Source organism: Vombatus ursinus, unplaced genomic scaffold (genome assembly GCF_900497805.2).
Source record: "Vombatus ursinus unplaced genomic scaffold, bare-nosed wombat genome assembly UNPS02014793.1, whole genome shotgun sequence".
Taxonomy (NCBI): domain Eukaryota; kingdom Metazoa; phylum Chordata; class Mammalia; order Diprotodontia; family Vombatidae; genus Vombatus; species Vombatus ursinus.
In genome coordinates, this window is record NW_020954571.1 from 9,001,299 (window position 1) to 9,020,244 (window position 18,946).

Here is an 18,946-nt window from a genome sequence, read left to right on the forward strand (position 1 = left end):
TAGGGGGCAGTCAGAGGGCCTTAAATGTCAGGAGTTTGGATTGATGTGGCAGGCTGGAGTGCCAGAGATATCAGTTTATGATACTGACAGCCTCACTGACTTTACTTGCATAAGGAAACCCTGGGTTCAAATCTCTGACTGTCATTAATTATGGGACCTTGGACCAATGGCTTCACTTCTAGGCCCCAAATTCCTCATCTGTCAAATGCGAGGCAGTTCTCGATCTGTCATCTTATTAACCTTGCCTCCTGCAGAGGCTTCTCTCTACTTCAACACTTTCCTGTTAGTAATAGTGGGAGAAGAGCAAAGGGGAGAAGGAGAGAGAAAAGAAGTAAGTAAACAACAGGAAAGAAGGAAGAGGGGAAAAGGGAAGGAGATGAGGAGATAAATGAAGAGAATGCAGGACAGGAGAAGAGAAAATTCCAGCCTGAGTGAAGAACCAGCTTTGGCTCTTTTCTCAGAGAACCATTCATTTCAGGAGAAAGCCCTGGCCCTCATTCTAAGCCCCAGGAGTCCTCAGTGCTGAACAAGAGCTTAGGGGCCAGGGAGCTGACCTAGGGCCTTTATCAGAGCAGGAGATCAGGCTCCATATGGCCCAGCAGCCTCTCAGGTGGGCTCTCCTTCCTCACTCCTTTATAAAGTAACCTTACTCTGGCAAGGCCATCTCCACTTTCTTCCTGCGTCTCTCAGCAGGCTTCTTGGAGAGATGTGACAGGCACATCTGTCTGTCTGAGCTCCCATTATCTTCAGGGCCTCCGTCTGTGCTGTGGGGTTCCCCTCTACGATCCCCCATCTAAGGGGTGATTTCATTCCTACTCCCCTGAATAGAATTTCTCAAAGTGATAAGTTTCAGTTTAGTTTGCAGTCACACAAGTGACTTGAGCAGAGGTGGGGTTGGGGGGACCTGAGCAGCAAAATCGGGGGGCACAAAAACCCTATTCCAGTGGCTTTTCTCTGCTGACCCTGATGAGTTGTTCTGGGGAAATCACAAGATTTACACTTTTATTACACTTCTCTTACAACAATAATAAGATTTACACTCCAATAGTACTTCCCTTCCTGTGAGGTAGGAAGGGTAGGTTGAATGGGAGGCCATGCCCAAGCCAGCACCCTGACTTTCACTGAATTTTGGGAGCAGGTGCCTGGAAATTAGGGGCTGAGAAGGCTCATAGAATCACAGAATGATAGGACACAGAATATGGGCCTTAGAAATCATCTAGTCCTGGGGTCCACAGGACAAATCTGACCTGCTGCCTGTTTTTGCACAGCCCATGAGCTAAGAATAGTTTTTACATTTTAAACTATAACTTTATTTACAATATGAGGTTAATGCAACTCGATTTTAAACTGTAAGAACCATTCCTAGCTTGGGGCCATACAAAACTAGGCAGCAGGCAGGATTTGGCTTGGGGGCCATAGCTTGCCTACCCCCAATTTAGCCTAATACACATTTTATGGATGTGGAAACCTGTTGTCCCAGAAAAATAAAGCGACTTGACCAGAATCGAGGTTTTGGAATTTCCATTCAGATTCTCTTCCCATCACTCCACATTGACTCTATAGGAGTAGGCAAATAAGTCAGACCCCACTGGCCCACCCACTCAAAAACACCCAAGACAGAGGGCCAGGGCTACACTGGAGGGGACTCCTGGCCTTCCTGGGAGCAGGCCTTTAACCAAATAAAGATAATTAGCCCATTAAGTTCCCTGACCTAGAAGAAAGGCAGAGAGATGAACACAGGAGATAGAGGGGCAAGGAGAAAGAGACTCTTCAAGTGTCTGCAGTGGGCACCGGCCTCATGTTTATCTCTCCGATCTTTCCCAAGCAGGTGTCATCCTAAAGCCCAGCTGGGAAGAGAGAAGCTAAGAGGGGTTGCTAGGGTAGAAAGAGCAGGTTGGGGGGGATGGGAGGAAATTGGACATTGGATTACTCAGAGAAGGCTAGCGAATCTAGAAGGACATGGTCAACTAAACAGGCTACAATTGTTGAAATTATTTGCATTGTTTTCCATCTTAAAGTTTGTTTAGACTGAGTCATAGCTACAGAGGTACCCTAGCACCGATGAACACAGACAAGTCTCCTCTCCCAAGTGAATAACAGAAACATTTTATCACTCAGCTGAATTTCAGCTTTTTGAGGGGAGCTGACTCCCCATCCCTTGGTCACTTCTCTTATCAAAGTCTAGAAGTGATGAAGCAGAGGAAAGGAAACCACTTCCTTGGTTGGGGGCTGCTGCATGAGAGGGGAGGCTTGGTGGATCCCAATACAATAAGCCCATCAGTGACCAATCCTTCTATAAACAGGGTAGACAAGTGTAGACAGAGCTAGTGGACTAGTCCTGGGGCCTGAGCCTACGGAACTGGGGAGCAGGGAGGACTTGTTTAATTTTTTGCTAAGCAGAATCTCAGTTTCCCCATTTGTAAAATGAGGGTCCTCCTATGATGAATGTCATGAATGGCAGGATAAGATGTTTGAACTCGTAGAAATAAGAATGACTCAAAACCCAGAACCATGGAATGTTAGAGCTTTGGAAGACAGCATAGTGTACCAGGAAGAACACTAGATTTGGCTTCAGAACAACTGAGTTTAAAGCCCGGTTCGGACACTAACTGTATGGACTGGGATAATTCACCCATCTCTCTAGGCTTCTGTTTTCTTATCTGCAAAACGAAAGGGTGAAACCATTCATTTTAAGGTCTCTTTCAATTCAAAAGCCTACATATAGAGTCTTAGAGACGCTAGTTATCTGTGACCTTAGATTTGAGAGCTGGACAGAACCTTAGAGGTTCTAGTCCGACCTTCTTTTTTTTTTCTTACAGATGAGGAAACTGAGGCCTGGAGATAAAATTACTTCCTCAAGGTCAGTGAGTCAGAGCCAGAACTAGGGCTAGGTTTCCTGATGCCTTGTTCTTTCTATTACCTTCATGAAGCTCTCTCTGATTACCAAGCATCTGTTGTTATTCTACAGAGTAAAGACTGTTTGCTTCACTCCCCAGCTTCAAGAAGACAGGGAGAAGACCCCAGACACTGGGGATACTGGGGTCCAGCTGGAGCTGCCACTCAGATTTAAACGAGCCTCCTCTAACTCACTGTTCCCAAATTTAAAAAAACCCACTGAATGATTTCCCCTCCTAACTTCTCAGATGGAAGGAGGTTGGGAGGGGGAGATCAGAGAGGGAAGGAAGTCAGAAGGATCCACGCCTACCTCCTTCGAAACTCTTTCAGCAGCTTCTCAAACTCCAGGTGCTCCCGCCCCCAATTCCTGCTCCCTACTCCCCACCAATTGCCTTAATGACGCTCCCACTTTGTAACCAAAATCCACCTTTCAACATTTAAATCCCATGGAGCAAACTAGGTTGGTGGGAGACAATGGCATTTAAACACCTGGCCCATACCTGGGAGGAGGGGGGGCCGAGGCAGGAGAGTGCTTGGCTTCAAAGCTGCCTTCAAACAATGAGGAGAAAATAAACCCAACTAGCAATCTCTAATCCCCTTAAACTCTAAGACAAGTTACAATGGTTATGTGGTTTTAAAAGAAAACAAAAATGGGGAGAAAGAAGAGATGCTGGAAACAAGCTCTCTCTCTTTCTATTGATTATACCTTGGTTGTGACAAGGAAAGGCTTTCTGCAGCCCTAAAAACATCAGCAGTGTCCTCCCACTGACCCTCCTTTCTGGTCTAGGACTCAGTTCCTGCCTCCCTGAGATACCAAAGGGTGGTTTGGATAATATTGGCTTCCCAGCTTAGGGATGTACCCACACATCCTGGATCACAGAACTGGAGAATATCAGGGTCGGAGGAGACTTTAGTTTCCATCTAATCCAGTCCCTGCATTTTACTGGTGAGGAAACTGAGGCAAACAGAAGGGAAATGAGGTCACACTAAAGTTAATTTGCTTCTGTAATGTACTTTGGAACCTTTACCCATGAACTTTTCTAAACCTTTTGGAACCAAGTTTCGATTGAACTCCATTTTTTCTTTTGCCCAGAAGCATGATGTAATGGAAAGTGCTCAACACTATGGGTCAGGAGACTTGAGTTCAAATACACCTGTGTGAGCTTGGGAGGGTTCCATACCCTATCTGAGACTGTTTCTCCTCTATAAGATGAGAAGGGAAATATTATCTTTAAGGTCCTTCCCAGCCCTAATATTTTATGGCTGATGGTCTACCATTCTATGTTCTAAAATCTCCCCCAGATCTAATATTATGTGTTCTAAAGGTTCCTTTTAGTTATGATAATCATGGTTCTAATGCTCAGTCTCTTGGGATACAAATTTCTTTTTTTTTCCATTCTGACCTTGCTTGCTTATTATTCACATTGGGAAAGATTATAGAAGTATTAAGCCATCCCATCCATTTTGTATTTCCTACAGAGGAGCAGGAGCTGAGCTGTGCACAGGAGGCAGAGAAATCCATAGAGTTATAGAAAGTTGCTAGTATTTCTGAATCTTGATATAATTCAATTCAGGATTCACATATGCATCTTGGGGCACAATTTCTATATGTTTATTCCTTAGTGAATGGGGGGATGCCATTTTGTTTTGTTTTTTTCAGACTAACTCATAGGTTTCAAGCTCCTCAAACACTTTCTTCCCACTCAGTTTTAATATTCTAGGCGCTGGGGAAGGGCAGAGACCAAGCTCCCTCCCCTCTGTCTCCCACTCTTTCCAAGATACCTTACTCTCTCCCATATCCCACCTACCCAACCTTTCCAACTCCAATTTGATAAGAATCAATGTTCTTGAAACCACATGGAGGCTCTAGAAGCATGAGCTGCCCCAACTTTGAGCAGGGATATGAATGCCAAATTGGAAAACCTTACCCCAACCTGATATCTAAAGGAATCAGTGGTGCTCTCCTCCCGGCTTTGCCTTGCCTGAAACCTAATTCCAAGAATTCTAGATCTGCATCTCAGGTATCATTCCATCCCACCCATTGATTTAAAGAGGAAAACTGAGGCCCAAAGAAGAAACGTGTCTTACCCAAAATGACTCAACAAATTAGCGACAAACCTGAGGCTTGAACCCAGGTCTTTCTACTGAACTAAACTGCCACCTCTATTTCTAAACATTCCAAAATGGCCACAGCTCTCAACCAAGAATCCTCATCTCCCCCTACACAGCGCACACACCTTGAAAAGGTGGTCAGGTGTGAGGGGGCTAGGAGGAGGCAGGAGGGTAGACCCCTGTGAGGAAGGTCACCATTTTGTTTGAATGAAGTCCAAAGTGGGGAGAGAATGGAGGAGGGAAGCATACGTACCATTGTACACCAATTCGGAGAATTTCAAGCCTAGGCCCTGTTTGATTTTACGCACTTCTCGATCCATGGTGAAAGCCTCAATGTCTAAATGAGCATGGTAGAGGATCGTTCCTGCTGGGGTCTCGTAGATACCTAGCCATTTTTCCAGGCAGGGGGAAAAAGAGAAAAAAGACACAAACGCATGAAACCCAAACTGTCAGCAAATGACAAAAAAAATAATGACTTCTCTGACAAGAGAAACGCCAGTCGGACCCATTCACTCCCAGCTTGTTGCAAAATGCATCTGTCATTATACTCATGCTGGGGCCAAGACAGTCCACTCCGCACCTTGTGGAGAAAATGTCTAGATTTTCCTCTTTGAAGGGGCTCTCTGACGATACTAAATGACAGGGTTTTGGAGCAGCCCCCCTTTACTCCCCCCAAAGCGTGCCCACTGGTCTACAGCTGAAAACCTGTAATTAAATGAGTGATGGTAGAGCATGGGCCCATGGATACAGGGCCCCAAATATCCCTTCCTCCCCTCTGCCAGTGAAAAGGAGACGGGGACGGGCAGGAGAAAATACATAGACATAAATGCACATAATGTGCATGTTGTTGTTCAGTCGTTTCAGTCATGTTGGACTTAGTGACCTTATTTGGAGTTTTCATACTGGAGTGGTTTGCCATTTCCTTCTCCAGCTCATTTATAGGCAAACAGGGTTAAGTGACTTGCCCAGGGTCACACAGCTAGTACATGTCTGAGCCTAGATTTGAACTCATGAAGATGAGTCTTCCTGATTCCAAGACCAGTGTACTATTCACTGAACCACCTGGCTGCCTTTCAATGCATATACACATACATACAGATACATACATATACATATACATTTTATATATATATATATATATATGTATAATGTGTGTATGTGTATCTATGTCTATCTATATACACATTAACCCATGGGTTGATGGGTGGCATAGTGGATAGAATACTGCATGTGAGTTCAAATCTTGTCCCAAACATTTATAAGCTGTGTGATCCTGAGCAAGTCACTTAACCTTTCTCAGCCTCAGTCTCCACACCTATAAAATGGGGATAAGAACTGTCTCTTCCTCACAGGGTTGTGTAAGGATCAAATGAAATAACATATGCAAAGTGCTTTACAAACTTTAAAGCATTATAAAAACGTCAGCTATTACGATGAGGAGGGAAGGACATGAACTCAATCCCGGCTTCTGTTAAAGCTAACACACCCCCGTTTCCCTCCTCAGCTCTTCTTCGAATCACAAAATGTAAGAACTAGAATGGACCCTTAAAGGTCATCATGTCTGATTCCATTTACAGATGAGAAAACTGAGGCCCAGAGAAGGGACTTGCTCAATTATCACAGAGTCAGGCTACTGCTCCTTCTACCTCACAACACTGCCTCTTGTGGCTTTTGTCCAAAAGTAATAAAATTCTGATGGAGGTATAGTAGTGTATGTGACAATACCTTGAAAAGTAGGAGACAGTACAACCTTGAGAAAAGATGATGTTGTTATGTTAACAATAATAACAACACCAACAATAATAGTAGCATTTATATAGCACTGGGCTAATGTTCTAAGATTACGGGCAAGTCACTCTCCTTCTTAGGGCCTCTGTTTTGTGATCTATAAAACGGAAATAATTTTTTTTTACCTACCTCAGAATTTCTGTCAGAAGCAAATAGAAGAATGGATTTTAGGGAAAAAGCACTCCCCTACAAAGTATAAAAAACTATAAACTACAAAGTACTGCTATTATTGTATTTTTAAAACCTTGATACATCTGATAGTATGAACTCTACTAACAGATTTTGTTGACCAATTAAGTGACAATTTTTGACTGCTGGGAAGGAAATCTCATGATAATGACCAAGTATGATGAATTGTAACTGCAATGGCTTAAAAATTGATATGAATATGGCATAAACTCATTTGAAAACTATGGATGTCATCTGAGAACTGGGTTTGAATCCTACTTCTGATATTTACTAGCTGTGTGACCATAGGCAAGTCATTTAACCCTTCTAAACCTCAGTTACCTAATCTATAAAATGGGGATAATAATATCTCTAATAGCTACTTCACAAGGTTTTTATGAGAATCAAACTCATTAATGTATATAAAATGCTTTGCCCAACCCTAAAGGACTATATAAATATCAGCTATTGTAAATAATAGCAATAATAGTATATTATTATTACTACATAGCATGTATAATAATAGTCTATTTAAAGTATATAATAAGTGCACAAGACTCAGACTTTTCCAATTCTTCAGGGAAAATGCCTATCCCACGGAGGTCTGGGCTGAATTTCTGGACTCTGCCAACCTATACTAGCTATATGAATTATAGCATCACAGATCTGGAAGAGACCTTAGATATCAATATTTCAACCCTTCATGTTACAGATGAGGAAACTGAGGCCCAGAAAGGGGAAATAATTCAAGGTGATCAAGTTAATACCAAAACTGGGACTAGAACCCAGATCTCTTGACTCTGAGTTCAGGGCTTTTTCTGCTATAACTGTGATATCTCTTCTCCTTGCTGTCAGAGCTATGGACCAACCCTAGCAACTGAGAAGTTCCAAACCCAGGATGCTGAGTTCTCAGGCCTAACCTCAGGACTCATAGCCACGAAGAGAAAAACCATAAACTCCCATCTGAAATCTTCAACTTTTTATTTTCCTCCTGTTGCTAAAGATTCTCAGGCCATGTCCACACATTCATCCAATGGGCCAGAAAGGTCAGGGTAGGGGCAAGATCAACCCTGTTTCCTAAGTGGGGAAAAGGGAGGCACAGAGAAAAGAAATTTCTTGCCCAGGTTTGCCAACAGCTGGAGGTAGGAGACTGGCAGAGGCCTCAAGGCTAGTACTCATAGAAGGAACCTTCACCCATCAGAGGGACTATGGCCAGTGGGCAGTATTGGGATAGGAGAAGGCTGGCAGCTGCGTCCCCAGAAGTGGATGCCTGCTGCACCCTTTCCTAGTAGCAGGGCATTTGAGGGAAAATTCAAAGGGGGAGGAAAGTCAGCTACAAAACACATCAACACAATTAATATTCTTACTCCTTTCCTTAGAAGGTGTTAAAGTTAATTGTGACTGATCAAAAAGCTTGTTTTTGGAGCTGCTGCTTCTGTATGTGTGTGTGTGCGTGTGTGCATGCGTGCACACATTAAAAAAAAAAAAAGATCTCCCCTCTGTTCTCCACAGGGGGTAGGCTGCAGATGATTTCTCTGTGTTTCTTCTGGGGAAAAAAATAAATTTAAAAAAAATCCATGACAGAAACCTGATGCTAAGAGACTATAGATTTGGGGCTTTTGACAGTCAGCGTATGAGCCACTGCGCAAAAGGAAGAAGGAGATGACAGCTGAACCTCTGGTGTCGCCGTGGAGGAGACAACAGACATCTTCAAAGTGACATTCAAAGCGTCTCCAAGTGTCTATTTTCATCTCTCCGTGTTTACAGGAAAAAGACAGGGGTGTCAGCATTTGTGACTAGAGGGCCTTCAATCACACCATAATTACTGTGGAGGAGGGGAGCTGAGGGGAGGGGAGGAGGAGAGTGGACTGGGAAAGAGTGGGGATACAGACAGCTGTTTCTGCTTAAAATGTCCTCATTTGTAACTGCTACTGCCAGTTTAGCGCCAATTGAGCAATTTCCTTGTATTGACTAGGATCTGTCCATTCAATTGGAGGTTGGTAGTTTGGGCTTCCATGCCAGCACCAGGAGCTCCCACTTCCACCCCGCCATCCTGTGGTGGCCTGGAGCTACGGTAAAACAAAATCCAAACGCTGGTTCTAGTGGGGGAGGATGAGTTTTCTGGAGGAGAAATATACCCCTTTTGTATCTCCCCTATCCCCACTTGAGCAGCCAGGCAGAACATGGAAGCATGGCCAGCAGCGATGGAGGGATGAGAAAGAGAGGCAGGAGTGTGGCTCTGTGGGCAGGGCAGAGTGAGATGGGGGCCTGGAGCAGCAGCGGCAGAAGGGTCCTCGTGGGAAGTGGGGAGAATGAATTAGGGTCCTGGATTCTCACTGGGATCCAATTCTAGGGGATTTCTCTGGCTGAATGAAGGCCAAGTCTAGGCCCCTCGGACATATTCTTTGCTTTTTAGCCCTCCTCTATGTCCCCCACTTTGATTCAAGCAACCCCAGTCACAAGAGCCACAGAAGAATCTAAGACTCAAAGGGTAACACAGGCTGAAGAAAGCTGTAAGTGTAAATGTATGTGAGTGTGTGTGTGTGTGTGTGTGTGTGATTGTTCCGGGAGGAATCAGCACCGCTTTATGGTAAAGGGAGAGTGAGAGATGGGGAAGGAGCCTCTGAGTCAGAGGAATGAAGAAGGAATCAAAAGAGGGAGCTGGAAATCCCAGGCCAGCTAGTGCCAAGTGGGAGAAGAAGGAGCAGGAGAAGAGAGAACGGCAGGGAAGGGGGAACTGGAAAAAGAGAAGGATTTCAAAGAGAAAGAGAGGGAGGTGGAAGGAAGAAGGAAAGAAAGCAAGGCAAGCAGAAGCAGGAGAGAACACTCTCCCCCATCTCTTCTTTTCCCCCCACTGATTTCATTTACTCCACTTAATTAGCCCCCCTCCAGAGTTAAAAAGATAATTTGATAATGAGGATGTGAAAAGACACAATATTCAGGAAAGCAACTCCATTTGCAACCTTCTGCGCCCCTGCCGGCCCAGCTGAGTGAGCCCTGAGCTCACTGTCACCAGCAGCCCCACAGTCAGGGGTACCCCCAGCAACCCACTGACCCCACTCTGAACCTTCAGACAAGAAAAAGCCCAGCCTCTGAGACCACTAGTTCCCCAAGCAGAGCCTGGGACAAGCCCACTGGCCAGCCCCTCCCTCCTGCCTCCCTGACATTAGTCTTTAATGAATTTTCAATTACAAGCCTTGTAAAATCAATACAAATGAATTTTTTTTCCATGTTAGGTTCTGGACAATAGCTTCATCCAGACATTGCCCTCAGTGTAACTGACGATTAACCAGTTTCTCTCATTACCTTACACTTAATAAAAGCCTCTTCACGGCCGGCATCAGGCACAGCCACATTAATTTATGATCTTTCTAGTTCATCAGCTAATCAGCTAGCTAGCTAGCTTGGAAGGAACTAGGCTGGCAGAGAGAGGTTTGGTTTTGTTTTTTTTAAAGGTGAAACTAGCCCCAAACCAATTCTTAACTCTCCAACCTTTCTTTTCTATAGCCACAGCCTCAGCTATTTCTCAGTCCAGGAAATGATAGGGCCAATATACAACCCTGTTCCATAGTATGTTAGAACTGTGGAAGGTCCCTCAGAGACCATTCATCTAGTCTAATTACAGAGGAGGAAACTGAGGCTCACAGGCAGGAAGGAGTTTGGCTAAAGTTATACAAATGAATTAGTAGTTAGCGACCTTGCTTTCCATTTTCAAAATGCCAGCCCAAATTCCATGCTTCCAGGGCAACCTTCCCTTCAAAGGAAAGGTAAGACCTTGTTTGGGAAACATGTCCCCTTGGCCCTGGACACTCAGTCTAATAACCTGACCTAGAGGGGAGAGATGGTCCCCACAGATGGGGGGGGGAGTTGGCAACCTAACCTGCCTGTTTCTCCTTCTCTGCTATTGTGGATACTTTCAAGCTGTCCACTTCAGAAAGTGTAGAGAAACTTCAGCTGCCCCACACACTATCCTAAGTCTCTGGCCTCTTCCTTTACTGACATGTTTGCAAATTGACCATCCCATTTCTTCTCTGGGGTGCTATTGGGGGTAAGAGATAGTACAGACTTAGGAATGGGTGGTTGTTGGCCATGAGCAACCCATCTGCTACAAAGGACAGGTCTAGACAAAGGGACATTTAATCAGATGTTAATGTGGGTAAAACAAGGGCAAAAAAGGATAAAAGGGAACAGCTAATTAGTCATATTGTTAGCCAGCTACAAAATTAGACAGGAATTTCCCCAGAGATTTTAAATTAGATTGTTTTTCATGGATGGTGGAGTCTATGGGAAAAAAAAAAGAAAGCTAACCCTACAAGCCAAAAGAAAAATAAGCTGTCTCCTCAGTTTCTCCTCCCTTTTGCTCACTGCATCCCTTCTCATATGTACAGAACCAACAGTAACCTCCAAGGCTTCCAATTACTTTCATAGAAGTAAAATTGGAACTGAAAGGACCATAGAGATAATCTAGACCAGGGGTTCTTAACCTGGGATCCATGAACTTAAAAAAATTATTTGATAACTGTATTTCAATATAATTGGTTTCAATTGTTATTGAGTCGTTTCAGGCCTGTCCAACTCTCCATGAGAGTACTTGGGGTGAGTAAAGATACTGGAGTGGTTTGACACTTTCTTCTCCAACTTATTTTACAGATGAGGAAACTGAGGCAAATAGGGGTAAATGACTTGCCCAGAGTCATCCAGCAAGTAAGTGTCTGAGGTCACATTTGAACTCAGATCCTCCTGACTCCAGAGCCAACGCTTTGTCCACTACACCACTTAGCTGCCCCGTTAGTTTCAATATAGTTGGTTTAAATAACATTATTCTGAGAAGGGCTCCATAGGCTTCATGAGATTGCCAAAAGGCTCCATCATGCAAAAAAGGTGAAGCATCCCTGATTTAAACCTGCTCGTTTTATAAATAAGGAGCTAACACCCTCAGTGTGAGGAGGGGAGGTGATTTCCTGTGCAAGATCACATGGTGAGTTAGGGGTAGAGCCACAACCAGGACCCAGATTTTCTAGTCTCTAATCTTGAGCTCTTTTCTCTCAGGATCAATTACAAGTTGGGCATACCATGCCCTTTATGAATCTGCAAGCCTTCTTTATGAAGACTCCCTTTTCTTCTCTTCCCAAGCCAAAGCTAACAAATGCTGGACAAGGGCAGCTAGGTGGCGCAGTGGATAGAGCACCGGCCCTGGATTCAGGAGGACCTGAGTTCAAATCCGGCCTCAGACACATGACATTTACTAGCTGTGTGACCCTGGGCAAGTCACTTAACCCCATTGCCTAGCCAAAAAAAACAACAAAACAACAAAACAAACGCTGGACAAGACTTACACTGCCTCATGCCAAATTGTAGCTGATTCTTGGGTGATACACAGAAATTGTTTCACGAAACATACAGTTTGTACACAAAGACATGTATGTGGCATTGGTCTGGGTATATGTATGGACGGTATCATTTAGCTTATTCTCAGACCCAGGTTCCACCAGTCATACACATAAATATAGTAAAGGCAATTGGGGCTGACAGGAATTAAAAGTCCTTCAGCAGTGTAGAAACAACAGAGCTTAGACCTTAGTGGGCAAAAATAATTACTTAAAATAGGAAGCTACCAGATGATGGGCTGAGTTGAGTTGATGGCTTCTCATCAACAGTGACCTCCCTAGCATCAGTTTTATGCTGGCGTCCCAGGATCTCTGTCTCTGATTCTGTCTCTCCACTGTATGTCCTACTCTTTCCCCTCTGACCCCAACCAAATAAGGGTCTGCTTCATGCCACTTGTCCTAGAGGCAAAAATCCTAGTTATACCTCTGAGTGCATGCATTTTCAGGCTATTTGATTAGCAGTAGGGATGAGATATACTGAGCCTTCCACATTCTCGTCCAGCTACTGAAGTCTACAAGACCTGGGTTTGAATCCCTCCTAAAGCACTTACTAGCTTTATGACATGGGCAAGTTATATAACTTTCCTCTGCCTCAGTTTCCTCATCTGCGAAATGGGGATAATAATGGCACCGAGCCTCACAGGGCTGTCGTGAAGAGCAAAAGAGATGATGTATGTAATGCATTTTGCAAAGTGCTATACAAATGGTAGCTATTTCCCCCATGAGCAACAGCACACATTCTGGGTAGGATTGAGCTTGTGATTGGGATGGAAGGCTCAGTCTGTAGGGGTTCACCTGGGACCAAGGTTAGTAGCTCAGTCTGGGGCCTTGATCCAACATTTGATTCAAAGCCATTCAACAATTAATTGATTAAGTGTTTACTAGGTACAAGAATATCAGCCATGGATACAAATAGATGTCATTGATTTGAACTGAATCGAATGCTGGGCAATTCTTGTTGGCCTTCTACGGTACTAGCCTTCATAGCTGGCTGAGAAGCAGCTGTCTCAGGCTGATGAACTCAATGGCTGGAGAAGAGTACTGATGAGGTCAAGATTGAAAGTTCCTACCATAGCTCTTATTATCCTATAATCATATATTATATTATATACAACCATGTACAATATAATTAAATTATTATTATCTTATTATAAGATGGGGGAAAGGAGAGATGCAAAGTATACACTAAGCATGTGGTTCTCAAATATTTGGTCTCAGAACCCCTTTAACCTTCTTAAAATTATTGAGGACCCCCTTTCAAAGAGCTTTAGTTTATTTGTGTTACATTTATTGACATTTACTGTTATTAGAAATTAAAATATCTCAGTATTATTATGAAAATGGTTTTGATCTTGAAGACCCTCTAAAAGGATCTTGGGGACTCCTAGGGCAGTTAGGTGGCACAGTGGATAGAGCACCAGGCCTAGGGTCAGGAAGACAAGTTCAAATATGACCTGAGACACTTACTAGCTGTGTGACCCCGGGCAAGTCACTTAACCCTGTTTGCCTCAGTTTTCTCATAGGTAAAATGAGCTGGAGAAGGAAAAGGCAAGCCACTTGAGTATCTCTGCCAAGAAAACCCAAAGGTCACAAAGAGTCAGAATATTTTGAGACCTACTGCTTGAGAAAAATTTTAGGCATGGAGAGGTATCTGCTGAAACTGAGGAGGCAGAGAGGGACTGATATAGAAGTCAGGATGGTCTGCTTAGGGCACTCCATCCCAATGAGACCTCTCAGAAGGAACCTAACACCCTTGCTAATGCTATTCCTCTCTCCATTAGACACAATATTATCTCCTTGATTCTCGCCACCTACTATTATCCCCATGCATCATTGCAGCTCAAATAAGCAACCCTGCTAATGATGAGCAGGGTTTAAAATTTTTTTTTTAATTTTTCACCCTAATAGTGCCCAGGTTCTAGGCTCTTGAAGCCTGCTGGTTCTATTGGAGGAGGAAGGGATGGGGAGGAAGGGAGAAGGCACTACTTTCCCAGTGCCGATTCCTGTATCCTTCTCTCAATTTTGAATAAATCCTAAGGGTCAGGGTCAAGTATCAACTAGATGATCTCTGAGGTCCCTAGCAACTCTCAGTACATAAGGTGAGTAGGAAGACCCAAGTTCGTGCCTTGGCTTAGACATTAAGTTGCTGTGTGACCTAGGATGGGATGCTTAACCTTCTATAAAAGCCTCAGTTTTCTCTACCTATAAAATGGGGCTAACAGTCCCTGCCTGGCCAATCCCACAAGGTTTGTTTTGAGGAGCTGAAAGAATGGTGGGGAAATCACAGAATCATTTGCATGTCATCTCCCCATCTAGACTGTGAGCTTCTTGGGAGCAGGGATTGTCTTTTACTCGTCTTATAGACCTAGTTCTAAGCCCAATGCCTCGCATACAGTCAGTGCTTAATAAATGTTTACTGAATAACTGACTGAAAGTGATCTGAAATTCATTCTGAACCACCCACGGCAGTGTCATAGCAACCAATTGTTGGGATACTGCACCAGGACTCCAGAGGCAGAGGAAGGTGGGGTGTGATCAAATCAAATGACATAGCATACGTCAAGTGTTGGGTAAACCTGAAAGCACTATCTCTCAGGCTAGCTATTCTTGGCTGGGTTGCTTCTGCCTGCCTGTCAGAAGGAAGTAGCCCCTGAAAGCTCAGCAAAGGGGTGGGGAGGCCCAGAGACTCGAGGGAGCAGCTTCTCTCTGTTCTCCATGGCAGGAGTGGGATAACGCCAGGTCTCATAGTGTTCTAAGCCCTTCCCAAACAACCCCACCTCCAGCCGCATTTTCTATATTTACAGCCCTGATATGAACAATGCCTTTAACTCAGACAATTGGCATCTGAAGTTTTCAGAGCCAATGTCACCAATATCCCTCCTCTGGAGCCCAATGAGGACAGAGAACACCCAATTGAAGATAAGCTCCCTGAGGGCAGGGATTACTTTGTCTTTGTAACCCCAGGAACTTGCACAGTGCTTAACACATAGTGGATATTTAATAAACACTAGTTGAATAAATAAATGAAGATAGGCCTAAAGACCATGACATGTGAGGATATTTTTGAAGGTATGTGAAGCCCAGTGAAGACTTGGAGGGACAGGATGGTGGTCTTCAGATGCCAAAGGACTGAAAATGGATTGGGTTTCTTCTGCTTGGCTCCAAAGAGAACTAGGAACAATGGGCAGAAGTTGCAGAGAGCACATTTAGGCTTAATATAAGAAAAAATATCCTAAAAGAATGGCCCAGGAGTCAAATGGGCTGCCTTGGGAAGTGGTGCATCCTCTTTTCCTGCAGGTCTTCAAGCAAAGGTCGGGTAATCATTGGACAGAGATATTGTAGGGAGGTTCCTATTCAAGTCTAGCTGGACTAAGGGGCCACTGAATTCCTCTTTAGCTTTGAGATTTTATGATTCTGTGATTCATCTTCCTCTCACATATCCTTGGAGCTTAGGAAAGGCAGCCACAATCTCTGCATGGGAAAGGACAGTGGGTGGGTGCTGTCGTTTCCTCAAGCTGAGCAGAGGGAGCCAGAAGTACGATTACCCCCCAGACATTTTGCTTAGACCCTAATTTCAACTCTATATATTTTGCCATCCTCATCCTCAGACATGGAGGCTCTTAGATGCAGAGGGCTGGCAGGGGAAGGGTATACTGATGGGCAGGAGTCTCTGCTAGGAACATGTTCCTTTTCAGGAAGACTCAAAGATGGCACAGAATCTCAGCATCCTAGAATCTTAGATCTGGAAAGGAACTCAATGATCCTTTTACAAATGGGGAAACTGAGGCCCAGAAAGGTTAAGTAATTTGCCCAAGACCACACAATGAATGGATGCAGGATAAAAATGTAAGAGGTTTAGGAAGGGTTTAGATAAATACACAGATGACAGAATCATAATGAAATTCACTAAGAGGTGCTAGGGGAGATATCACTAATTCATGGTTCCCTACATATTATCCCTCCATGCCTTCATCAGAAACAGACCTAACTAGCGAGGCCATGGAGCTGACCCAAGGAGGCAATTATGAGAAGGCAAGATGTAGAGACAAGTTTTTTCTGTCCCTGGGAAACACTGCTCCCCATAGCTCTGTGTTTCTCTAAGAGCAACCCCTGGTCCCCCTTCGCCCTCCCCACAAGGCAGCTCCATACAAACTGACAGCGCCAACCCCTGGTCCTATTAGTATTCGAGACTCTCAAAAAGGGCTGTGAATTAGCCATCTGAATGAAACCTTTAATGACCAAGAAATCGCCCCTTTCTGTTTTTTCATGGAGACATGAAAGGGGCCTGCTCGCTCCCGCCCCCAAATGGGAGTCGGGCCCCTGAGAAAACAGAGGAGAGGCTGACCACACAGGCTCCGACCCTCTAGCTAGAACACCTGGCTCCACCCTGTCATAACCTTAGAGCTCTGTGAGAACACAGTCTAAGCAAGGCCTATGTGAAAAACCGTGGCTTTGGCCAAGGGAGTTGGGCTGCTCACTACCCAGTCTAGTGAGGGAAGTCCTGTTCCAAAGCTGTACTACCTTAGGCCTGGGTCACTCGAATCATTTGAATGATGGCCAGTCTAGCATTCTGGTCAGTAATCCTGCATCCCTAAATTGCTGCTACCATAAACATGCTTCCCTATGGCCTCTGGGATAAAATACCAATTCCTTTTTTTACTATTTAAAACTCTTCACCATCTGGTTCCACTATATGGTCCTAGGCCTATCGTACATGACTCCCCATTGTTTGCTCTGTGTTCTAGCAGGGTCTCCTTGCTGGTATCTGACCATGTCATGCCATCTATGGCTCCCTTGCCTTTGTTCAGGTGGCCCTTTGTTCCTGGGGTGCTCTCTTTCCTTTTCACCTCCAGCTCCTGGAACCTCTAGACAGGTTTAGCTCAAGTGTCACCTCCTAAGGGAAGCATCCTCTATTTTCCCCAGTTGTTAGTTTTCCCTGTCTTTGCAAAATTATTTTGCATGTTTATTTATTTGTTAATTCATTCATTTATCTATTCATTCATTCATTTATTTACATGCAAGCGGTTTCCCTCCAATAGAGGGTAAACCCTTTTAGGCCAGAGACTACTTTTTTTCTCTAGTTCTGCCCAGCTGCTGGCCTTCTAGACTTCTCCCATTGGCTGATTTAAAGACCTTTAGCATGATGTCAGCCAGTTGAGAATGGCTACCACTCCCTGGCATCATCATCATTATCATCATCATCATCATCATCGTCATCATCATCATCATCATCATCATCACCACCACCATCACCACCATCATCACCACTCAAACATATAGTGACTGCTTTAAGTTTTGCAAAGTGCTTTACATAATACGATCAAATTTGAGTCTCATGATAACCCTGTGGCCCACATTCTACTATGAACCCCATTTTAGAGATAAGAAAACTGAGGCTCAGAAAAGTTGGGACCTGCACTGATATAAGAGTGTGTAGGGATTCTTATCAAGATTCTCTTATCAATCTGACTGTGATCAGATTGTTTGGTCCTCCCTGACCTAGTAGTGACACATAACCATGGCTACAATTTTCTGGTTATCATTCATAATAATGTGAGAGGCATTACAATGAAGTACATAGAGACAGTAGGGCTTGAAGGCATGAAGACAGAGGTTTGAGCCCTGCCTCTGACATGTACTTGCAGTGTAAGCCTCAGCAAGTCACTGAACTCAACACTTTAGACAACTTTCTAAGACTATAAAATTAGAGAGAAGGTACCAGCCTGCATTGGTAGAGGGCATTTTCTCACTTGGGAGTTTCCTATCCCATTGAAATCAGAGGTCCAGTCCTTATCCCTATTCACAATAATAATAACCTACCTCTCAAAAAAATCACAAAGAACCTCAGTTTTAGCACAATGGGCCTCCTGAGAGGCCCATTTCCAGGGTTTTATAGCAGATTTTCTATGCTGCAGTGTCCCAATTTCCTCCATCCCATGGGATAAGATAGGCCACTATCTTCCCTTTGAACATCTGGGCTCTGTGTGCTGTGTCATAGTACAGGGGCCTCTAGGAAGCTGAAGCCACCCAGAGCATGCCCTTTGAAGGCATTCTGGAGGCAAGCTTACCTCTGGACTTCATCCCAATGAAGCGGTTCTCCACAATGTCAATTCGGCCAACCCCATGTTTACCCCTGTTGGGGAAGAAGCGGGGGGAAGAGGTCAGGGATTGGATGGGCAGGCTCCCCATGAAAGAGAGTAATCCCAGCTTTCAGAAAGGAGCAGGGGAACCTAACCATGCTTCTCAAATCCATCAGTGTTTTGGGATGTTCTTGCCTTCCTTGGCCCCAGTAACCTCAGGGTCAGTTGGGACTTGTGGTGCCAGGCTGAATTATTCTGTCAGGGCACATGAATGAAGGAAGGAAAACACATTTGTTAAGTACTTATTACATGCATACTACGTGATTTTCATGAAGAAGATTACTGGTACCCATTCCTGCCCTTTGCTCCTTCTCTTGGAAATGCAGACTGATAAAATAAAGTTATTGAATCATGGAGTTGGAAAAAAATCTCAAGTTTAATCTAAGCAAAATCCTTCCTTTTCCAAGTGAGGAAACTGAGGCACAGAGAGGGGAGGGAAATAATATCATAGAATTA

General features: G+C 44.2%; 1 protein-coding gene across 1 annotated transcript in view; it reads right to left on the bottom strand.

The window, feature by feature from the left end:
- ASS1 (argininosuccinate synthase 1) overlaps positions 1 to 18,946 on the bottom strand; it is an 84,049-nt gene that overhangs the window by 11,190 nt on the left and 53,913 nt on the right. Inside the window, exons 11-12 of the mRNA XM_027869614.1 lie at positions 18,419 to 18,483; positions 5,261 to 5,392 (exon numbers count right to left, since the gene is read on the bottom strand). Of these exons, the coding sequence (XP_027725415.1) occupies positions 5,261 to 5,392; positions 18,419 to 18,483 (197 nt within the window). The remainder of the gene's footprint in view (positions 1 to 5,260; positions 5,393 to 18,418; positions 18,484 to 18,946) is intronic.